Source organism: Salvia hispanica, chromosome 1 (assembly GCF_029641045.1).
Source record: "Salvia hispanica isolate PSC_SH4W2 chromosome 1, Shi_PSC_v1, whole genome shotgun sequence".
Classification (NCBI taxonomy): Eukaryota; Viridiplantae; Streptophyta; class Magnoliopsida; order Lamiales; family Lamiaceae; genus Salvia; species Salvia hispanica.
This window is the reverse complement of record NC_142692.1, coordinates 68,086,773-68,109,357: the sequence shown is the minus strand read 5'-3', so window position 1 is coordinate 68,109,357 and position 22,585 is coordinate 68,086,773. Positions and strand designations below refer to the sequence as shown.

General features: G+C 36.9%; 4 protein-coding genes across 7 annotated transcripts; all 4 read right to left on the bottom strand.

Annotated features, from left to right (window-relative positions):
- Nucleotides 1-4,363: 4,363 nt before the first annotated feature.
- LOC125224003 (NAC domain-containing protein 104-like) lies at nucleotides 4,364-6,359 on the bottom strand. Its single transcript, XM_048127334.2, has 3 exons — nucleotides 5,959-6,359; nucleotides 5,245-5,516; nucleotides 4,364-4,629 (listed from the first exon to the last, which is right to left on the bottom strand). The coding sequence occupies exons 1-3, from the start codon at nucleotides 6,119-6,121 to the stop codon at nucleotides 4,486-4,488; spliced, it is 579 nt and encodes a 192-aa protein (XP_047983291.1). The 5' UTR covers nucleotides 6,122-6,359; the 3' UTR covers nucleotides 4,364-4,485.
- Nucleotides 6,360-9,097: 2,738 nt separating this feature from the next.
- Nucleotides 9,098-16,573, bottom strand: ARC5 (P-loop containing nucleoside triphosphate hydrolases superfamily protein). Its single transcript, XM_048082001.2, has 18 exons — nucleotides 16,151-16,573; nucleotides 15,102-15,266; nucleotides 14,905-15,027; nucleotides 14,533-14,754; nucleotides 14,183-14,316; nucleotides 14,014-14,106; nucleotides 13,666-13,729; nucleotides 13,427-13,475; nucleotides 13,098-13,180; nucleotides 12,426-12,583; nucleotides 12,274-12,334; nucleotides 11,913-11,975; nucleotides 11,704-11,804; nucleotides 10,900-10,957; nucleotides 10,426-10,767; nucleotides 9,965-10,126; nucleotides 9,788-9,877; nucleotides 9,098-9,347 (listed from the first exon to the last, which is right to left on the bottom strand). Exons 1-17 carry the CDS (start codon nucleotides 16,496-16,498, stop codon nucleotides 9,803-9,805), a joined length of 2,301 nt encoding a protein of 766 aa, XP_047937958.2. The 5' UTR covers nucleotides 16,499-16,573; the 3' UTR covers nucleotides 9,098-9,347; nucleotides 9,788-9,802.
- Nucleotides 16,574-16,852: 279 nt separating this feature from the next.
- LOC125185294 (uncharacterized) lies at nucleotides 16,853-18,828 on the bottom strand. Of its 3 annotated transcripts, none has more exons than XM_089057325.1 (4): nucleotides 18,674-18,828; nucleotides 17,826-18,244; nucleotides 17,676-17,735; nucleotides 16,853-17,569 (listed from the first exon to the last, which is right to left on the bottom strand). In XM_089057325.1, the coding sequence occupies exons 2-4, from the start codon at nucleotides 18,228-18,230 to the stop codon at nucleotides 17,291-17,293; spliced, it is 744 nt and encodes a 247-aa protein (XP_088913451.1). In that variant the 5' UTR covers nucleotides 18,231-18,244; nucleotides 18,674-18,828; the 3' UTR covers nucleotides 16,853-17,290. The 3 variants fall into 3 exon arrangements, with proteins under 3 accessions (XP_088913451.1, XP_047937767.2, XP_088913445.1); XM_048081810.2 differs by having other exon boundaries at nucleotides 16,853-17,564; nucleotides 18,674-18,827; XM_089057319.1 differs by having other exon boundaries at nucleotides 16,853-17,564; nucleotides 17,826-18,212; nucleotides 18,674-18,807.
- A 135-nt stretch (nucleotides 18,829-18,963) lies between these two features.
- LOC125224342 (uncharacterized) lies at nucleotides 18,964-22,253 on the bottom strand. 2 transcript variants are annotated; one of them, XM_048127724.2, is made up of 2 exons: nucleotides 22,099-22,253; nucleotides 18,964-21,159 (listed from the first exon to the last, which is right to left on the bottom strand). In XM_048127724.2, exon 2 carries the CDS (start codon nucleotides 20,850-20,852, stop codon nucleotides 19,068-19,070), a length of 1,785 nt encoding a protein of 594 aa, XP_047983681.1. In that variant the 5' UTR covers nucleotides 20,853-21,159; nucleotides 22,099-22,253; the 3' UTR covers nucleotides 18,964-19,067. The 2 variants fall into 2 exon arrangements, with proteins under 2 accessions (XP_047983681.1, XP_047983682.1); XM_048127725.2 differs by having other exon boundaries at nucleotides 18,964-21,174; nucleotides 22,099-22,248.
- Nucleotides 22,254-22,585: the final 332 nt, after the last annotated feature.

The window sequence follows — 22,585 nt, the reverse complement described above, 5'->3', positions numbered from 1 at the left end:
GCTATTTCGATAGTGGAAAATTAATGGAATTTTCCACCTAATTATACTGTAACTCTGCAAGAGTTCGCTTTCAAATTGAATTTTGCAATATTTGTTAGCAGTGCATAACTCAGTGTTCAGACCTAATTACACTTTTTAGTCAAAAAATAAGACCTAATTACACTTTTCCCAATTTTCGTAATAATATCAAGCACCTTCAGCAATCAGCAACCAATCCCTTGTTAATTACGTGGTTATTTTACATTATAATCCGAATTTTTGACATGTTTTGATTTTCTAACTCGAAATCAAATGTTAGTCACCAGCTTAATTTTAATAAACTCTAGCAAATTTATCATAAAAGAGACTTAAATACAAAAACAAAACAAAAATTCTACTAGTATCATATTATAGTAAAAATTTGATTTAATGATAAGTTTAAAAGGCAAGTGTTACATATATGGGACATGGATTCAATAACTTTTTTAAAACTTTGTTTTAATGTCTCCCACAACTTGAGCCGGCGAATAGGACCCAATATTTTCACTTGAGATTTATTTTTCTTTAATATTTAAATTTGTCAAATTGTGCAACTAGTGCTATCTCCACTTGCTCTATCTCTAAACCTGTCTAATTAATCTTGTTGACTTCAATGAGGCTTTATCTTTGACCTTTTTGTTTGTGGAAAAAAACATGTACTAGAATAATTAGCTTTGCCCTAAAGCCACATGATATATTGGGGAAAACAATAATTCATTTTTTTAGAAGTTGCACAAATATGTTAACCAAGGAATGATTATCCCTAGCTAGCTCAATGGGTATTTGGCTTGTGTTCAAGTCAATATATACACTCTCTTTTTTGGTGTCTCTATCAATGAAACTAAATAACTTTATGAACAAGTTGAGATTGGCCCATGAGAGGCATGTCTTGTGCAATCATAATGACTTTCCATTTGATTTGGTCTTTTTCCAAGCAAAGTTTTAAAAAAAATGTCATTTAAATCGCAATATTTAAGAAAATTATGATCAATCCCGTAATGTTTGAATACGAAATATCAAATTATTAAATTTTATTTTTTCTCAATTGTGTCATCCGTGTACAAAACAACGTCTAATGATGCTCAATTGAATACGATGTTGTTTTGTTGCAATAAGTATTGCTCATATTCTGACATGTCCCATAATACTTGAAAACAAAATATGAAATTACAACATTTTTATTTTTCTCAATTACCCATCTATATACAAAACAACGTCTGATATGCTCAAACGACGTCGTTTCATCTAAACACTGATCTCTTTGTGTATTTATTTTCTTATTTTTTAATGCAATGACGTCATTTTGAGTATAACCAAAAGACATCGTTTTTCACTTGAACGAAACAATTGAAAAAAATTAAAACTTTATAATTTAATATGTATATCATTTATAACGTTGTGCTATTGACTAAAATTTGATTTAGTTTCATATTTCAAATGATTATTATTCTATGGAAACCCATCAAACTTGTAGTATATGGGACTTGCCTTTGGTCACAATTAATTACTATACACTTATACACTCACATCTCTTTCTCAGATGTGCATGTGCTTTGTTTGTATGTGAAATGTGTGTGGGTGAGATGATTACTGTGCTCAGTGCTTACGAGCTAATTAAGCAATCAAATAGTTTTATTATACAATATTTATTTAATATTTTATTTATTCTTTTGAGTTGAATAAGAAGTAAGCATGACATGTACTTCTAAATAATTGTTGCCTATACATAAGACAAAAATATAGGCACTCTTTTTATGATATACTAAGCGTTACCAATTATTTAATAATTTTCTTACCTCGGAACTGCAGAGAGCATGCCAATGGTAAGTGGTAACTAATCAAAAGTTTGAACATCATAAACTATGAATTAGGAATACTTAGCCAGAAAGTTATGTCAAGTAGGTGTTAGGCCCAAGAATTAGGCAAGATTAGCTAAAAAAGTACAAATATGGTTGTTTGCAAGTTGTGTTTTCATTTCAAAAAGAGTGATGCTATTAGGTTATAACGTAACTTTATAGTATAATTTTGAAATAAATAAAATCGGTTGATTTGTTTTAGTGCAAAAACCCACAAAAATTGATCAAATTCTGGTTTATATTGCAACTTTTAAAATCAGCTGAAAAATTCATTGGTTTATTCACAATTATTTTACAGCAAAAAAAAATCTATATACGGAGTATTTTGTTATTGTTTTTCATCAATTGATGTTGTTTTCTTTATAAAATAGACTATATTATTTATTTAACATGCTGAGATGTCAACATATGATTTTTTGGCAATTATATTAGTTATAATTTTAAAAAACAATGTTACTATAAGATAATTGTAAATAAATTCAAATTTTATGATTTTATACTGTTGTACATAATTTTTTTTATTATTATATCTTAGACTGGAGTCACATCACCTCTCTTTGTAATAAGTAGAAATGATTAGTAATATAAATATATTTGAGCATTAAATAAATTTATCAACTAGTAGTACCTTAGTACTATTGTTTCAAATTAAATTTTTTTAAAAAGTACCTTTTTATGGCAAGTTATATTTTGGCTTACTTTATTTTTCCTAAATTTTGAAATTCCAAATGAAAAAACTAATTTGGGAGAAGGTAGAAAGTGGTTTATGGAATTGGAGATATGGTCGGATTTATTGGTACAAATGCACTTATTTGACCAAAACAATTAGTTGCACTAAATGCATAGTTAATATAAGGTGCAAATTGTGACATGGACCTAATGGATAAGATTAGTGTGACATGTCCAAATTGATTTTTCTTTTCTGAATATTCATAATCTATATATATTCAAATCTTTTATGAAACCATATAAAAGAGATGCATTTGATTATCAACTAATGGGATCATTAATTTAATTGTCATTGAAGTTTTGAACACATGCCCTATTGTGTGTCCATATTCTCTAGCTTATTTTGTACATTTTCTACTTGAAAGATTGCTATGAATTAAAGCTATTCTAGCTTATTTTTTTGATTAATTAGAAATCCAACAACGTGGGACACATTTTAATGTGTGTTTGATGTCAAACACATGGTGACTTTATAGTGCAAGCACATCTAGTTACTTACTAATTACACTAAATGCGTATGACTATTATATTGGACTATAGACATGCAAATTTTATACATCGATCAAAAGCCTTTTATATATCTAAAGATAATAAATACTCTCACCATTCCATTAAATATGCAATATTTGGAAACTGTCACAGATTTTTATATAGTGTTGTTTTGTGAGTTAATGAAGAGAAAGCAAAGTAAGAGAGATGAAAAAGTAGAGATAGAGAAATTTCCATTTTAGGATATATTTTATTTTTAATGGGACAAATTAAAAAGAAAAATGTTTCATTTCTAATGAGACAGATGGAGTATTAAAGGAGTATTAGATCAAAATTAAATCTACCACAGGTCCAATACTATTTAAATTTTATTGTTCTGCAATTGAGTGACTAACAAAATAAGCTTTATTTTGGATTGATATGACCTTATTATGTGTGGAAAATAGTATAAAATAAAATTGTGATTGAGTGAGGTTGCATCATAGATGATGTAATGCTGGCGCAAGCAGCCACCAATATAAAAAAAGAAAATGCATTCCTTAAGTTTGTGATAAACAAGACAAGCACCAAATGCCCATCATATCATATAAAAGCCAAATAGATGGGAATGAGAAAAGGTTAATCAACATAGAGGCAACATGAAGAAACAACCATACACTATATACCAAGTACAACCAAAATAACTTCTCAAGAGAAGACTTATTACGGAAACGACAATAAAACGCAACTTAATTGATAAAATATTTTCTCTGTGACAATTCCAGTTCCGGTTTAAAATCACCGCTGATGGGGGCAATTTTCGCCTATTTTGAATTTTTTTTCCTGTTTTTTTATCGATTGCTCTTATTTCCTCAGTTTTAGCCAAACACCAACATTCGCTTACAATTTTAAAATTTTAAATCCGAAATCAGAGCCGTAGAACCAGCATTCGTAAGAGGCCCTTACGATTCAAAAATCAAAACAGCCGATCGATCCTACGTCACTGTACCGGAAATAAAAAAGCATTATTAATCAAGATAGTCATTGGGCCCCACACAAGCCAATATTTCTTCCTCAATAATCTCTCTCACTTTGCACGTGAGAATCCCAAATGATCTCATCAATTAAAATTTAAAAGCAATACCCCAGTGGAAGTCACACAATTAAACACACAATCTACCTCCATTTTCATGCATCTTATCTATGTATGACAATGCTTGTGGTTGCCTTTGCATTTGCATGTACTAACCACACGTGTCAACCCCTCGAAAAGCCACGTCATTAGCTCTTAATTAACTTCAAAGTTGCTATATTTTCAAATTGATCATATCACATTACATAATTTCCCCAAGCTAAAAGAAAGTAGCTAGATATGAATAATTAAAAATACTAGCTAGCTATAAAATCTTGGGAGCTAAGTAAAATTTCTCAAAGAGATTTCATCAAGATCATCAAGCGACAGGAATACTTCATCCAAGCTCGATAGCTGCGTCCCATCATCATCATCACTATCGCAGTTGCGCTCATACACTCGACAAACTACCCATTTGCTGTAATCCTACACATCCATAAACCACAAATACATACATATAAAATTGTGAATTAATGATAAAATTGTCATCACTTCTTCGATCGCGAAGATCTACGATAGATGCATCTACTTCTCGGCACCCGTGTTCGAATCATACGTGGAGCAAAAATTTCATTTTTTTCCTTCGTGAGCCAGTGGCGGACGCAGAACAAAATTTTTAGAGGACATAATCAAGTGAGGGGTAAAATTGTAATTTTACAGTATAAGCTTTACTACTGCTTAGTAGTGGGAAACACGAGTTTTAATGTAAATTTGGTAAAAAATCATAGAAATAATAATTCGAATGTAGTGAATTGAAGGTAGATAAATAAGAGATTAGAAAAATCGAAAAGACCATTTTTTGTGGATGACGAGATAGTGTCTAAAATAAACCCAAAATAATAACATTGTTTAACGTCTTCTTTCAATAAAAGATCTTCATACAAGGGGCAGTCATAACGTTTTAGGCCGACCCTAATAGAAAATTAATTAGGCGCATATCTAGGGCGCGTTTCCGGCCGACTCTAAGGGAAAATTAGGCTCTCTTACGAAAAATGCAGGTATAAATACAGATGCTACATCAAATGAAATATATCGACTTACGATTTTGGAACTTCTTCTTCTCGAAGACGATCGGCTAGAGGAAGTAGAATCGGGGAGGCCATATTCCTGCATTATCCAACTAGTTTTGACTCCTTGATCAGAAGGTTGCTGCCCTAAGTAGAATGCACTGCATTTCTTGATTCCAACTTTCTTCCCATTTGAATAAATTGGTTCCTCGATTCCCATTGGCTGCCAGTATCCGCTCCCGGTCACCCGGCTCTGCGTCCTTCTACTGTAGAAGTACCACTTGCTCCCTTCGCACATCGCTTTACCTACACAAATTAAACACGAGAGTGTGACTGAGCCAGACATTTTACGATGAGGGCCCAATTCAGACATTTTACATTGTAGACTGTTTGAATACTATAACTAAATATTTCACATTGGGGGTCAATTAAGACATTTCGCGACTTTTACAACAAATTTTTTTAGAAATAAAAATACAAATTAAACTCAACTAATTCATTTTCTTGAATTTTGGATAATTAAATAACACTTCGTCTATTTGTCAGCCAATTGAATTATCGTTATATATGTATAAGTCACACATTTCATTAACTTATAAAAATGTGATCCTTGTTCCGCTATTTTTCTAATTCATATTTCTAGAAATGGTGTAAGAAAAAAAAAAGACACTTATCCCTGAGCGGAGGAAGTAATATTTTTTTTAAATATGAAATTACTAAAATACCCTTGAATCGCGGAGACTATTACCGTGCAAGTCCCAGGGGTCGTAGGGATAGAGGTCGAGGTCGGGGATGACGTCGGGGTGGCAGGGCAGCAGCGCGGCCTTGCGGTGGAGGAAGTGGACCACGAGCTCCTCGTCGGTCGGGTAGAACCGGAAACCGGGGGGCATGTTGAAGCCGTTATCCCCCATTTTCGAGCACTAGCAAAAGCAAGAAGAGAGAAAAGTACTGAATTTGTGACTTCTCTCTCTATGTATTTGGATGAGAATTAATTAATGAGATTGTATAAGTGATTTTGTGATATATTTATAGTGAGAGAGAGAGAGAGAGGAGAGAGAGTGTTGGAACTGACGTGAAATGGAAGGTGTATCTGTTTTGATCAGCACCACCACCACCACCAAAGATTCAAGCATGGGATTGTTTTTGGTTTTATCTTTGGTGGATTGTGTATTTGTTTATTTACTTTTGTTGGCATTTAACATAATTGATATATGTATGTATGTGTATATATAAGTGTGTGTGTGTGTAAAAAGTATATTCCCACTCCACTCCAAGGCGGCGGGTGGTGGCTGTTGCCACTCGAGGGAACTTTCCATGTATGTATCTATAGTGTATATCTATACATTATATGTGTGGAAATCATGTTGACTTCATTTCTCATTGTGTGTACATATATGGGACAACACTTCATGCCTATATCATCAACATCATAAGCCGTACACGTGGCATTGTTCCGTTGGCTCGAGACTATGGACCGTATGGTATTCTAGTAAAAATTTGATGGTTCATACATATATACTATCTCACAATTGCATAAATCTCTAAACTGAGTACGATTTCATGGGTGATAACATTTATTGCATTCGATTATTGCAATTGCTTAGGATACCATTTTTTAGCTTCTAAGGTCTTTTTAAAGAGTAAAAGTTTAGTGGTCTGGACACGTAGTGTGTCTAGCTAATCATATTTGAAGAAAAATAAGAGAGTATTTCTGTAATTGTGATTGACGATATATCATGTGGTTATGTATCTGAATACAATTCCCGGATGGGAACTAACAAGTTGGAGTACAGTAAGGGCGAAGAGAATTTGTGGAGCGGTGAAATGCGTAGATATCGGAAAGAACACCAACGAAGAAAGCATTTTGATGGGGGGATCGACCATCAATATTTTACTCATGATCTTGGGTGTGCCCAAAACCTCATTATTAACAATAATTAAGTTTGTCCAAATATTTGAGGTTTTTATCTCATGGATTTAACCAGGCTGAGGATGATTGACAGCAATGGCATTTATGATCTTACTTAGGATGAAACAAAATTAAAGATTTTGATGGCCCATTTACCCCTCATGGTTAAAAAAATGTTAGCCACTAATGTTTGTTAGTGATGATTTGGTTCATTAATGAGACACATTAATGATGCAAGGAATTTGACTAATTGAATTATCCAGGAACAAATGTAGTACTGATTTAAGTGCAATCATCAATTGAAGTTGAAAAAACATGTGCATGAAAAAAATCTCAAAATGTGCATGATTAGGTTGTTTGAAATTCTTGGTTATGCACTTTTAAGGAAAACATTTGATCATTACATATGCATTATATCATTAAAAGACATTCAATTTGAGTTGGAGAAGCATTGTTAGCGGGATCCGATTAGATTCCCCTAATTTTGAGTGTATAATTCAAAGTTTCACATTAATAAATATGTTTTGATAATCATGCATGTTTCAAAATGTTCTTTGTCGACATAGATGAGAAATGTTACTATTTGAAAGTATCATCGTAAGCATTTCTCTCGTTTAATCTAATTTATTTTTTATTACAAAAAAATAGTATTAACATTATTTACTTTACAGATTAGATAAAAAAATGAAACTCGATTTAGTATTTTATTCATTTATTAGAAGTTATAGAGAAAATGAACCGATTGAGCTTGTTTTTTTTATATTGATGGCTTTCACAAGGACTTTTAATTTTTAGAATCAAAATAAATACTACTCCCTCTGTCGTGTGTTATTCGCACTTTTCATTTTATGTCGTAAATCCGGAATTGATTTTTAGTGTAATTAAATTAGAATTTTAAGTGTAATGAGACATCACTTAATAAAGGACCTCTTAACTTAATCTAACATATAAATTAAATACATTAACTTTAACTTAAACTATAAATAGTGTAAGAAATTTGTGACGAGCCGAAAAGCAACAATTAACATGGAACGGAGGGAGTACTACAGCAATCAAAGCAAATAATACTAATTAGTAATTGACATGTATTTGCTCACGAATTGTGTTCCCAACTTCCCATCAAGTATATTGCTTTAACATTTGTCAATATATAGAATTAGATGTGTAAATAATTACGTCAAATATATACATTGCATAGGTGGCTTTGGAATAATATGGATATAGTGGCTAGGACATGTGTGAGGCCCACATTTATGCAAACAAATATAATTTGAACTTCATTTCATCCATATATGTATATCCAAACTTAGTGACCTGAATCGTCCTTTGCTATAAAATATTTATTGAAAATTTTAAATATAAAGAAATCATATTTTTAAGGGGTGACATGTGCTTTTGTCAATTGAGAGACTATATGCCCTCTTTCTATTATCCATTGGGGATTTGTTCATTGTTATCTAGTTAGAGCCTTTTGTTTATTGAGAAAAATAGTTCAAATAAAAATTGAAATTCCAAAATAAAATAAATCAAAAGTAAAATAAATATTGATGTAGTTTGAGTTTGAAAACCCATAAATAAAATAAACAATAAATAAGATAAAAAAAAATTACAAGTACATTCAATAAAAATATCTCCATCTTAAAGTAATTGCAAAATTAAATCAAACATTTCAAATAGGAACATTTTCATTGAAACAATATCTTGTTTTTATCCATTTTTAAGTGAATTAAAATACTAGAATACTCATTTTTGCAGTTACTCATTTTTGTTAAAAAAACAATATTGGATATTTACCCTTTAATAGATGTTCATACAATCCTCCATCTTTTTCTGATTAGACACCACTGAATAGAAAATCAACCACATGAGAATGAGTGTAAAGAGGATGAAGCAAAGAGAATATATTTGGTGAAAGAAATCAAGATGAAGCCAAAATAGGACTATATGAAATTGAGATTTTGGTGAAATGGAAAATCACTGAATGGAAATGGGCCAGATTTGATTAGTGTAAATTTGTACAAATTTGGCATCATTCATTTGCAAATTTAGTCTCATGTTTAACATATCATACACACAAAAACAGTACTATATGAAATACAACAAATGGACTTACCTTTCAACATTCAATTTTCATAGCTACTGAGACACCTCCATTGGAATGTATCTCTTCTGTTACAAGCCACCCATTTGGAGTCTCGTCGATACTGGAAAAGTATCTTTCCGTAAACCTGTGGCATCGGACGAGTCACTTGATGTCTTAACGGACAAGTAACGATATACGGGTGGGAGAAAATGAGTAAAGCATAGTGTTCGAAGTAAGATTAACGGATAATTCAGTGCACCATAACAGTAAGTTCTCTAATCTTAAAATAATACTCCCTACGTCCCATCGTCCCATAACAGATGTCTCACTTTCTCATATAGTTTGTCCCGACAAATGTCACACTTCCATTTTTGAAAAAATGACATTTGACGACCTTTTTATCTCTACTTAAACAAACTAAACAACTTCTAAAATCTCGTGTCACCCAAAAAGTGTGACATCTTAACTATGACAAAGGGAGGAATTCTATAAAGCACGAGCAAATGTACTAGAAAAGAAACGACCCTCATGGATGCAATTGTTATCTAACCAACAGTTAAAAGAAAATAAAGAAGGGAGACTCACAGGCGTAGATAATCACTAGGCCCTCGACATGGTTTGACTTGAACTCAGCTGTTCGTGAATTTCTCTGAATTTATCTTTAAGCCTTTGCATCTGCATTACGAGGCCACTTCATGGGTAACAAAGCGTAGAGGAAATATTCATAAATCGAGAGAATACATAGCAACTATATATACATACCCGTTTCAGCTCAATCTCCATTTCTCTCTTACGGTGTCCTAAAGAATGCCGCACAGTACTAATGTCAAAGACATTATCAACGTCTTCAAAAGTGGCCTCTAAGTCTGCCCGGAGAAGTGCAGGCAACTTGTCAACAACGGGCATAAGCAAAAAGCAATTGAACTGCAAAGAAAGAAGGCAGAAAAAAAAGAAAACAAGTCAGGCTTACGGAAGACTTGTCACTTTGCTGCTTCTAATCTGTTGCAAGTGGCTCGTTGCATACGAATCTTTATAGCCGAGTATTGAAAAGGCGACTTCTTATAAATGTTTTTTTTTTTAAACGAAGTTGTTAGAAAGTCAAGAAGGCAGGGTAACTGTCCTCAGTTAAGGCTAGACAGACAACTTCTAAAAATGTCGATGACAGCTATTTTCTTAACACCATCAATAACCCGTGGTAACAAATTAGGGAGATGTATACAAACCTTGAGCTCAGTAGAGGCTAGGAAGTATTCCCGGATTCCGTGAAATATCTGTTGAACTAAAGCGTATACAATCCTTTCGGATGAAGGGGCGAGCCTTCTGTTCCATAGTGTACTATCTAAAAGGTCAGCTAGCCTTGTCTCTGTTGTTGGAGGACTAGCTGTCGAATCATTTCCTGGAGCCAAACTATTGAGCTTCACGTCTGCTTTGGACTTAATGTCTTGCCTATCATTGCTTGCAAATCCAGACGATAACTCTGTAGAAAGACTGGAAGAATTGACAGCAGCATTGGACTGTTCTGACCCACCAAATGAATCCAAGAACTGTCGTAATCCAGCCCTATTCTGCAATGTACGACAGTTCTTGTATAAGTGATTTTGTCATAGTAATATGCTAGAAATGATGCAATGGAGGTGACCAGATGAAAATGCTAAGAATCTAAAAACGACATTGACCAAAATAGCAAGTGAGTCTACCTTATTGTGAAGTGACCATGAAACATAGCGAGTAGTGCTCACCAAATCCTCCATACACCTGACAGTTCGTACGCCAGATTATATTTAAATAATGATAGTGATGGTGATATGCAACAAAGAAACATCGTTCCAAATTAAGACCACTTCTATAACATAAGAATAAGACTACCATACAATCAAATTTCATATATTCTGCAAGAAAATGTATGCTAAGTTTTTAATCATGTTGCTCGAGCAATTTCACAGCCAAAAAAACTTTTCAACACATTTAAACCCATTTCCATTAGACAAGGCATGTAAATGAAGACTTGCATTTGTTGTTTGCTTTTCTAGGTGTACGTTAGTTAGCTGGCTGTAAAATCGTTACCATGAGATTTGTGTATTTTCATGAGCAAACAATCCAAAACTCTAAGTTGGAGAAAAATAATACTAGTAATTGTCAATTTATGAGACGCCTAGGACTTTTGACTCCAAGGCCAAATGAATGATGATATGCCACCTTCTCTAGACCTATAATGCCTCCTTTTAGTATTGAGACGATTATATGAAAGTTTGGAGCATCAAGAAGCGAAATGAAGGGAACATACATCTGAAAGACCAATTCCTCCAGCATACTAGTTTACATCACTCACACTTAATTATACAAGGAAAAGGAAGTGCATACTGTATCAACAAAACACAACTCGAAATTCAAGGCAAAGTGACAGTTGCTTAAAAACAATTTCCATACTGTATGGAAACAGTTATGTAAATATGAAAACTATTTAAAAGGAGCAATTTGAAAATGCAGGCAGTTATACTAACTTTTCACGGCATGACCGTTCAGTTGATTCAGCAAAGTTGTCAAAGGCAGATGCAACACGCTTTAGAAAAACTTCATGGCCGCTAAGATATTCACCATCTTTCTGTTGAAGGGCTCAGACCACACAGAATTCTTAGAACACAAACAAGTAGAGCAAGTTGCTTTTTAATCATGAAAAATTGTATGATAATAAATGCATACTAATTGTTACCTGGAGAAGGAAAACAGAGATGGGAACCAGCCTTTTGAGAATGTGCAGCAGACGGCCGCCTAACTGGTACCACACAAAGAAGGAACGATATGAGAGTCAATAATAATCTTGAAGAACATGGGAAGAGGAAATGTACTTGCAATCCAACAGTTTTTCAGATCGGCTGTCTTATTGACTTCTGGGGTGTGTTTGCTCATTGAAACGAGGCATATATGCATATGTATGTTTGATCTAAGTACATTTTCTACCACCCAACTACCTAATTTGGTCCTGATTATGCAATTTCTTTATAATGGTTGCACACATATAGTCCAAAACAACAATGTAGGAGAACTGTCGTAGATGACATTGATCTCATTACCTGATGAAGAAAGGGCTCAAAAGTATCACGAGCCTTCGCAACAGCAATTACGCAAGCTGTCCTATATTTAGAAAAAAAAACAGAGTAAAAATTTGAAGTAACAAAGAATTTCATCGTTAGATCACATGTTTAAGAATAAATCTCATTAATACCTTGAATAGTTTGTTCCATCATGAATGTCCTCAACACCACAGGCATTGACAATCTCTTCGCGCGTAATTGGAGGGCATTTGATCCCGCCAACAACAAAACGGAACTCAGCCATGGCACGATGATATTGAGCACCTCCATAGAGACGCATCCCCGCATTCTGCATAACCAAGAAGACAGTAGCAACAAGGTTGAGTGTATCTAGAGGGACGTTACAAATACATATATATATATAAGCAATCTGATTGCTACCTAAGTGGCTGCTAAGTGAATTTACACATTATATTTCAGAAGCTGGAAGGCACAAAATAAGGAAGGTAAAATGGCTACTAATTCAAGGGGGCAATAAAAACACTATTTGTGGTTTGGAAACAGCAGCTCCCACTGCTAAATTTCAAAGCCTTGCTTTGGCATAAATTTTCTTTTGCATGTATAATAATATATTCCATTCAAAAGAAAAATAGACCACTCAAGAATTTCAAGTTTATTTATGTTACGACTGAATATGGACTAACCAAAAATTATAGTAGCCCTAGTAAGAAAAAGTTTGATGTTCACTATAAGAAAGGACAATGATGTAAAGTGACAAGTTCAACAACACACAGCTACTTCTGGAATAAGGACAAAAGGCACAATCAAACGAGATAAGATATGTGAAAGACGTGAAGACTCACAGGTATTAACTTGTGAGGAAATTGAAGACCATCAGTGCCAATAAATGCACCTCCATTAACCCTCTCGTCCTGCAGTGTTTCTCCTGCAAAGAGTACATAATCCTTCATAATGAGGTGCCATGTGCATTTTCAGCTAGAGATATGAATGGGTCAGTGAAGAAGTCAAACACACCATGTTTACACTTCAATTGAAATAGAGATATGCAGTATGTAGTTAGGTGCTCGAAACAAGAAGGAATGCATAGGAAGTTGTCAAGTTTAGCAAAATTGGGAAAGATCTAGTTGAAAATTGTATTTTCAGGTTAAGATACGTGCAAAAAAGAACTTACCAAATTTATCTGGTGGTGCGACAACCGTCCCCTTCAGTAAAAGTGATAACTAAGCAATAAGAGGAACATATAATCAGGAACTCTACTTTTCGGATAACCTGAGACCAAACCTAAGCCCTTATTTTTTATGCATTTGAAATCATGGATTCTTAAAAGTAAATAATACAGATGTTGCATATTATTTCAGCCTGAATAGTAGCTACAAGAAGATTATATGCAGACATGAACTAGGATATGACCTTGGTCAAGAACATATCATGAAAAGTTCTTCCTTTCTCCTTCAGCTTCACTTCATCCAAAGTGCTGAGGAAAAAAACAGCAGAGTTAGTTGAAAAGTACATAAGCTGAAAGGTGGAAAATGAGAAGCTTAACTAAGCCTGCTCAACAATAATTGACACGCGTCGCACACACATATATATATAGACTAATCTAACTTTTGCTTGCATTGATTATTTAATTTTAAACATGTTTGAACATTGACTATCTAATCCTCAAATATTCAATCATTTGTTTATCAATCAACCTATCGCACTAATTAATTGCCCCTATGTTTTAAGTATAACAAGGGGGAAAAGGTAACCTTCAACCTGAGTTCCTGATTAATTTCATTTAGCTTCCTTGTTGTACTTCGGTACTCTTTCTCAAGAAGCGGAATGATAAGAGGTACACTGTCCATATACCTTAGCAGAAAATAAATTATACCATCAATGAGTAGATCATATAAAGGAAAACAGCATTACAGTGCAACTTCAGTACCTTTTCTGTAGCAACTCTTCCAAGAATAACTTAAGACTGCTAACACCTATTCTACTCCTTTCCTGTTTCGAAAGTGATCTACCCAATTTTTCCTCCAAAGCTGCTCTATCATCCATCTCCCTCAAAGATATAGCCTGACAAAGCCTCAGTGGTGATCAATTGAATACACCATAACACAAGAACCGTTTATTAAATCAATCACCAAGATCATCTATCTATTACACGACTCTATGAACAAATCTAACTTTGGTTAACATCATATCATTTATTAGAGGTATTAAAAGATAAAATTAAAACAAAATATAAAGAATACTAACTGTCAGTGCATTTAAAATAATGAAGAGCCTAACCTGTTTGAACTCATCATTAGATCTATAAACTGACTCGTGCCCAGTTCCAACTCTTCCGGAAGGAACAGAAGTGAAAAAGGGTGAATCGCCTAACATGAATCCATCGAGAGCGCTTGCAGGTGGTGAAAGAAAAACTTCCACATCTGAAGCACGTGCAAACTGAGGGATCTTTGTATCAAGCTTCGTCGAGACAACTACTGTCCTTGAGAGTTCAGGATCAATCTAGATGGAAGCACGAACCAAAGGAGTCATTTACAGCTTGTAAATATAAGAAAATATCTAAACATGAGAAGAGCCCGTATCAGTAAAGTACAGAAAGTATTTTTAGTGTTCTGATCTTCTAAAGTTTGTATTTTGTAAAGAGAAACATACTTGCATCACAACCCTGCGGGTTGTGGCATTGCTCCAATCGCTGCAATCTTCGAGACATAATATGATGAATTCCTTATGTTGCATTTTAGCCCGCACTAGAGACTCCACGGCTCGCGCTTGAGACTGTGACATGTAGCTCCTCAACATTCATCATGCAAGTGCTTCAAAACTAACATTTTAAGAAACAAATAATGTACCTGCAAAGCACGATTTTTCCGGGCTGGAGCTGGGGCGATGAGTCCAGGAGTGTCTATTATGGTAAGGTTCGGACAGTTCTTGTACTCTATTCTAATTATTATCTCTTTCGACGAAAATTGATAAGATTCTTTCTCCAGCCTCATATTTTCAGCTTCAATATAAGCCTGTGTGAATTGACCAAAAGCCATAGTTTAACACTACAGTTTAAACAAAACTAGGCTTGAAACAACTCTCCCCTTAAAAAATATTTCTTGCAAGCATCAGCCACTATAAAAAATCATGAAAATGCAGTCAGCAGCAATGGAAAAATATTCTGAAGGATAACTTTCCCACAAACAACTCTAAAGGAATGTTCTTGCGTTTGTTCACCAAAAGAAGGAAAATGCGATCTCTAAATGATTAGGTTTGGTCGAATTCCGGTGTGTCCCGCACCTTCCAAAATTTGAACGACTAATAAAGAAGTTTCGAAATTCGTAATCGTCTCACAACAAATTTTCCAGGCAATGCTGAGTTGGCGCATGCGTGTCGATTAATAATAGGACGACATAGCAACTAAACAACACCGTTTCGAGGCTAAAAAAATCTGTTCACTCTCTCTCTCTACTTCCTAGATATCGTCTCCTCTCTGTTGTTGCCTCACCACCGCATCCATGTAAACTTTTTCACCCTGCCCGCCCGTCAACCTAGCTTCAATTTCCTCAAATTTCACAATTGCAAATTGTTTAAAGATTGGTTCAAAATTTAAAAGGCGCGATAGAAACCAAAAAAAAAGGTCCAATTTTTCGTTATTTCACAGGCAATTAAGCAACTTTTTAACTATAAAACCAGCAGAAAAGGCTCAAACACATAAATACTCTTAACAAAAATGCAACTTCCATTTCCCTGTACAAAATGCCAACTGTGCATTACTCAATTAGGGCATCAGAAACAGCACAATTAGGCAATTTTTTTCACAATAAAACCAGCAGAAAGCTCAAACGCATAAATGCAACTTCCATTTTCCTGTAGAAAATGTTCAAAAATTCAATTTGGGGATCGGAAAAGGCACCTGAATTTCGTGAAGGGATTTATCCTGGGGGACGGAGGGGTCGGAGTCGGAGAGGAGGCGGCAGAGAGGGGCGTCGCAGTCGGGGTTGAACTTCATGTGGAGGGTGATGGGGCGGCGCGTCTTGGTGCCGCCGCCGACGTGGTTGAACTGGAAGCCCATGAGGGCCTCGACGAGGGCGCTCTTGCCCTCGGTCTGGTGGCCCACCACGAGCACCGCCGGCGCGTCGAACGGCGTGGAGAACTCCTGCGCCAGGCCGTGGAGCTCGTTGTAGGCCTCGTAGAGCTTCCAGTTGGCGTCGGCGGCGGCGTCATTGGTGAGGTGAGGGAGGAAGTGGCCGTCGTCGTCCATTCTATCTCTAGATTTTGGAGCTTTTTTTGAATGGTTTTCGATTTTTTCGGAACTCTCCCACCTCGCGCGCTGGAAAACTCCAAACTTTAATCGAACCCTATTTTCTTTTTTTTTTTCTTTTTTTTCATTTATGTTGTCATTAAATCGTGATGACAACTACAAAATACTCCCTCCGTCCCATTTTAGGAATCCCGGTTTACCATTTTTGGATGTCCACTTTAGGAGTCCCGGTTGAAATATTTCAACTCACATTTTTCCACTCACATTTTATTATAAAACTAATATATAAAAGTATGACCTACATTCCACTATCTTTTTTCAACAACTTTCCTTTACATTTCTTAAAACCCGTACTGAACTCAACCAGAACTTCTGAAGTGGGATGGAGGGAGTAATAGAGGAAATCAAAAATGTATCCACTTTGTACAACATTGCATCAACAATCATACAACTAATCTTCATTTGACACTAAATCGACAGTGAAACGATCCTTTCGTTCGTAGAACTATTTACTCATTCCATACATTTCTAGAACATCGGGAAAAAAAGTCAATTTTGGCCGAAATTATTGTCAACCTCTTGGGACATGAATCTGATTATTTCTCAAAATTGCCCAATGTCGGCCAATAAGGTCAGATCACCAAAATCAAATCAGGAAATCCTGTCACCACAAAATGTGTCTCCTTCACCAAATGGTATGAATCAACTACGAGTCAGGGCAAATCCCAACAAACACAGGCAGCCTCTTCTTCTTCACCTTAGCCCCATACAGCACATTCTCCATATAAGCACCTACATCTTCCTCTGATGGACTCGTGTCCACGCAAGGCAAAGAGACCTCGATCCCATCTGTGCGAGGATTCCAATCCGAGGCGAGCATGGTAGTGTCCGGGACCGTGCTAGTTCCAGAAACTTCTTCAGCTGGGACTGGTGGTAGTGGTGGCATTGAGAATGCCTCTTCTCCTTCGGCTTCTGCTGCGGCCGCCCTGGCTTGGCTGTTTCGGTTGAACTCAGAGCCACATGGTGACGGGCTTGAATCGCTAGATCCCTCGAAACATTTGGAGATCTATGCTAGAGGGATATGCAAGAACGGACCAAAACAAACAAGAAACCATATAATCACTCAAGATTGCTTAATTACTACTCAGCAAAGATTCAGTTTGGTTTAGCTATGTACCTCGAGTTTGGTCTTGCCTGAGAACCGGTGGTGGCGCAGCTCCTCTTTGCCGTGTGCAGACTGTTCCATTTGGAAATATTAGCACAGTTGAATAGCTGAGTGATTGTTATGTGTAAATGTGAGTGTGACAGAGGTCAGAGAGAGAGAGACCTGACATTGGGAGCCAAATTGGCACATATGAGAAGTTTCCCAGTAATGGCAGAGGCTATTCTTATAAGGAATCGAATTCGAATTCGAAATCGATTTCACAAATCTGCAGTTGAGAGAGTTTGATGGCATCAAAGGCAACCTCAGTCTCACTTCGCCGCTTCCTTTGTTGGAATTGGGCACGGAAATCCCATCCATAACAATCACATCTTCCTCAACCTTGACCGGCGTGAGGAACGCCGGTGGCGGATCGACAGAGCGCATGAACTTCATCAGCGGAGACGGGGAATCCGGATCGAACGGTGACCTAGAGCGGCGATTGCCGGCCGCATTCATCGAGTTGATCTGTGATACGACGCCGGAATTGAACTTCGGAGCTTTGGATTCGCGCTTGTTTTCAGAAAACATTCGATTAATCAGAACTGCGTGAAAATCAATCAAATCAGAACACGCAGCGCAGCTGATGGAGAAATTTGAAATCTTAGCTAAGAAATAATCCAAAAATTCACGCGAAACAAACTGCAACAAAAAGCACTTCGACAACTGAATCACGAGCTGAGGTTCAGTTCAATCGATAGAATTAGCTACAAAGTTAAAACCTAAACCTAAACTAATTTCAATTTCGCCTTTTGTGGTGATGCGAATGCGCACCATTTCTAGGTTTCAAATCGGAAAACAAAAACGAAGCAACATAAAAATTGCACAATCGTTAAGCAATCGGATTAAATCACAGTTGCAACAAATCAGAACTGTAACATCAAAATGAAAAAATCGAGTTCCGTCTAACCACCGGCGCAGGAAAAGGAAACATCAAAATAACATGAAATCGCATCATCGCAATCAAATCGCACCTGAAGAAGAGAGCTTTTTTCTTTCGCCGTCGTAACTCGTTGATCGATCGAAGCAGAATCCGAGAAATGAAGAAGAAATCTGAATTCAGAGCGAAGCTATGAGCTTACTCTTCCTGCGTATATTTGAAAGAGAGAAATATTTCCGCCAAATTCATAAAATAGTTAAGGAAGTTGAAGCCTATTTATAGTAGCTATCAATGCAAAAAGAAAAATATAATTATGAAACAATAATACAAGTTATTTTAATTCTTCAGCATAATTACAAGTTTTATTAAATATTCAAATGCATCTACAAAATAGCATTCCTCTTGCACCATAATATATCACATATCACACATTACATTATTATTCAAGAATTTATACAAATCTTAATAAGAAGAAGTTTGTGGAGACATCAAATCCCAGTTATGGCAGAATTGAGGTCTCCGCCAAGCAACGAAAGGAGTCCACCACCATGTACTCTCCCCTCCGGGCCCGCGAAACCAAAGCTCGTTGGCGCGTCCTCGCCAGCCCCCGCGCTCCTTTGGAGTGTCGAGGCCTTCATCGACAAAGGAACCAGTACCTGAGGCGGGATGAGCTTCTGCCGCTTGGCTGCCCTCTCGACCGAGTTGGTTGAGTCCGTGATCACGCTCCCACCTGATGACGAACGCGCCTTATCAAGGCTCACCAAGCCGTGGAAGAGCCCCGCGCCTATCATTCCGCCTCTGCTCGCCTCCCTCCCCCGGACCAGGGTGCAGTGTGCAGCACACAGACCGCTCTTTCCCCGGGCAAACTTCTCGCATTTCCCCTCGCCCCAGTTACACCTCTTCCCCCCACCGTGGGCCTTGCAGAAGTCGGTACTACCCTGAGCGCTCTTCCCACAGTTTTCGACCTTGCAACGCTTCCCCCCTCCGTGCTTCACGCAACAATCAGTCCTGCCACGGGCGCTTTTAGTGCATCCAGGAACAGAGCACCTCTTCCCCCCGCCATGTGCAACGCAGAAACTTGTCCCTCCGTGCACACTCTTCGGGCAGATCCCTCCTCCATCGAACAGGCAGCGCTTCCCACCACCGTGCCCTTTGCAGAGGGGCGTACTCCCCTCAGCGCCCTTCGTGCAGCCTGCGAATATGCATCTCTTCCCACCACCATGAGCCTTGCAGAACATGGTACTCCCCTGCGCGCCTTTAGTGCAGCCAGTGACTTGGCAACGTCTCCCACCACCGTGAGAGATGCACAAACCGGTCTGTCCCTCAGCACTTCGGATGCAGCTCTCCACCTTACACCTCTTACCCCCACCATGCCTTATGCAAAGGCCGGATTTCCCTCTCGCTGCTTTAGTGCACCCTCCCGAGAATCCACAGCGCCTCCCCCCACCGTGGGCAATGCAGTGGTCCGTCTTTCCCTCAGCACTTTTCGTGCATCCAAGCTGATGGCACCGTCTCCCTCCTCCATGTGCTTTGCAGAAGGCTGTTCGGCTTTCTGCACCTTTGTTGCATCCGGGCTTCTGGCATCTATGTCCGCCCCCGTGCCCAATGCACAGACCTGTTGTCCCCCGTGCTCCTTTTATACATCCATCAAACTTGCATCTTCTTGAATTTACAGCCCTCTGATGTGATGATTCCGAAGCACTTCTAGGCTCAGACACGGCACTCATGGAGCGATCAGAGAAAGATGAAGGCGAAGGCTCAGAACTCGGCCGAGTAAGATGGAAAGTGGATTTTGCACCAACTTCTGTAGTTTTATTTTTTGTCAACAACCTGTTGGCATCTTCCACTCTTGGGGCCATAACAAGGCTCCTCATATAGCCACCCGATTTCTTGCAAGAAGTAGAGCCCTCATCACCGAGCTGTACTGAAGCTTGAACATTGAGTGCATCAGAAACTACATCAGCACTTCCAGAAAGACCAAGCTTCAACATTGAGTCATGTCCCGAGGTGTATACAGGTGCAAGATCTTTAGTACTGTCATCCTTAGGAAGCGAGTAGCTATCGGAATATGAACTGGGAGTTGGTCCCAGTCCAAGTACTAACTTGCATCCATCATCGGGATTGTTTATGTAAGTACCTTGACCACCAGCACTCATTTCACTACTTCCAAACATGGAAGCTTCATTTGACACATAAGCAAAGGCATTCAACCGCAGAGTAGTGTCTCCGCCATTACAATTCTTAACAAACTCAGAGTAGAAGGAAGGATGCATGTTGTTGTTGATCTTATTAACTTAAAATATTACTTTTTCGAAGGAATGAAATGGCAGCTTAAAAGACTATGATCACAAGTACTATAATCTATAGATTAATATGAAGAAAACACGAACATACAAGCTGCCCCCGCCACTCACAAAACCAGATGTGTCGGATCTATCCATTTCTTTAACTTCTTTCGAGCAACGTTCTGAGTATTTATAGATGCATCCTCATCGAAAAATTACTATTGGAAGGTATCATTAACCTCAAGTATCTGCACAATTCAAGAAACTGAACACAGAGTCCTTGCAGTTCATTCACCTGGAAAAAAAAAGACTACGCTTCAATAATCAAACCATACTCAAAGAGAGGATAAAGAAACCTACACAGGATAACGCGTCGTGACTGGAGTTAGAGATTGTAAAACTCTAATGAAATTAAACAGATAGCAAAGTATGATTTCTTGATCTTGATTTGTATCATACTACTACACATAAGGACCAGGAAACGGATATATGCATATCGGTCTTAGGAATCAAAACACATCATTCATTTAGAGATAAAACTCTATACAAACATGGCCATCATCTACCTCTGAATCCTTAATTCCTTCCATCTTACATCTATTATTTGGCACCATCCAATTCATACACGAAACAACCCTTAACGCGACAGTAACATTCCCTCTTACCAATTTACCCCGAAAATCGATCCATGGATGGTAGGTAATCATAAACTAGTGAAATTTCATGAAGCAAGAACACCTTGAGAAAAGTTGACTCATCTCATACTTGAAAATATGCAGATTTAGTTTGATACATGAACAAATCTACTAAAATCCAATCTCCTAATTCTAATCACTGAAATTTATCCTCAAAACTCCATCATAATAAGGTCACCAATTGAGTATGAAAAGAGATCTATAATTTGATAATTTCACCCCTCAATTGTAAAAAACATAAATCAATCACAGATTCCATTGCTGCCATGTTTGACAATCACAAAATCATGCGCAAACAGTTTTCGTTTTCAGTAAAAAAAAATATACAGTTTTCCACGTAACAAAATTTTACTGATCAGCTCTCAACGCATCAAATTCAGAGAAAACAAACACGGAAGAGTTAATGTGAGTGATTGAGATAACATATTAACAACCACACACACATCAAGTCATACGAACTCATTATTTTCAGAGATGAATTAACATTCTGTAATTTTGAAAGGAGATATGAAAGGAGTGGGAAGGAAAAGGAATATTACTCTCTACGGTTAGATTTTCTCTCTGCCATTTGCGCAACGAGCCAATCTCAACAATCCAGCACAGAGAGAGAGAGAGAGAGAGAGAGAGAGAGAGAGAGAGCAACAGCAATTGCCAGTTGAATACAAACAAAGAGTGGAAAAGGGAGAAAAAGAAGAAAAGAGAGAACGTATTTAAGGCTAAACAGAGGATTAATTAAACTTGATTTAAGCATTCCCTTATTTTTATTGGTTGTGGATTGCCAATAATACCCTTCGGGTGTTTGGTTTGGGAGTTTGCTCGAGATTAACTTGTTCCGAGATTGAACTGAACTGAGATTAAACGTCGAGAGTCGTGATGTGATTACCAAGTTTTATCGCTGCAACTGAACAATACTCATGACACTCAATCTTATCTAGTCCATCAAATCAAACGCTAATAGATGGTTGAAATTTATGTAAGTTATTCTATTAGATATACAGTTTTATCAAATCAAACACTAATAGATGG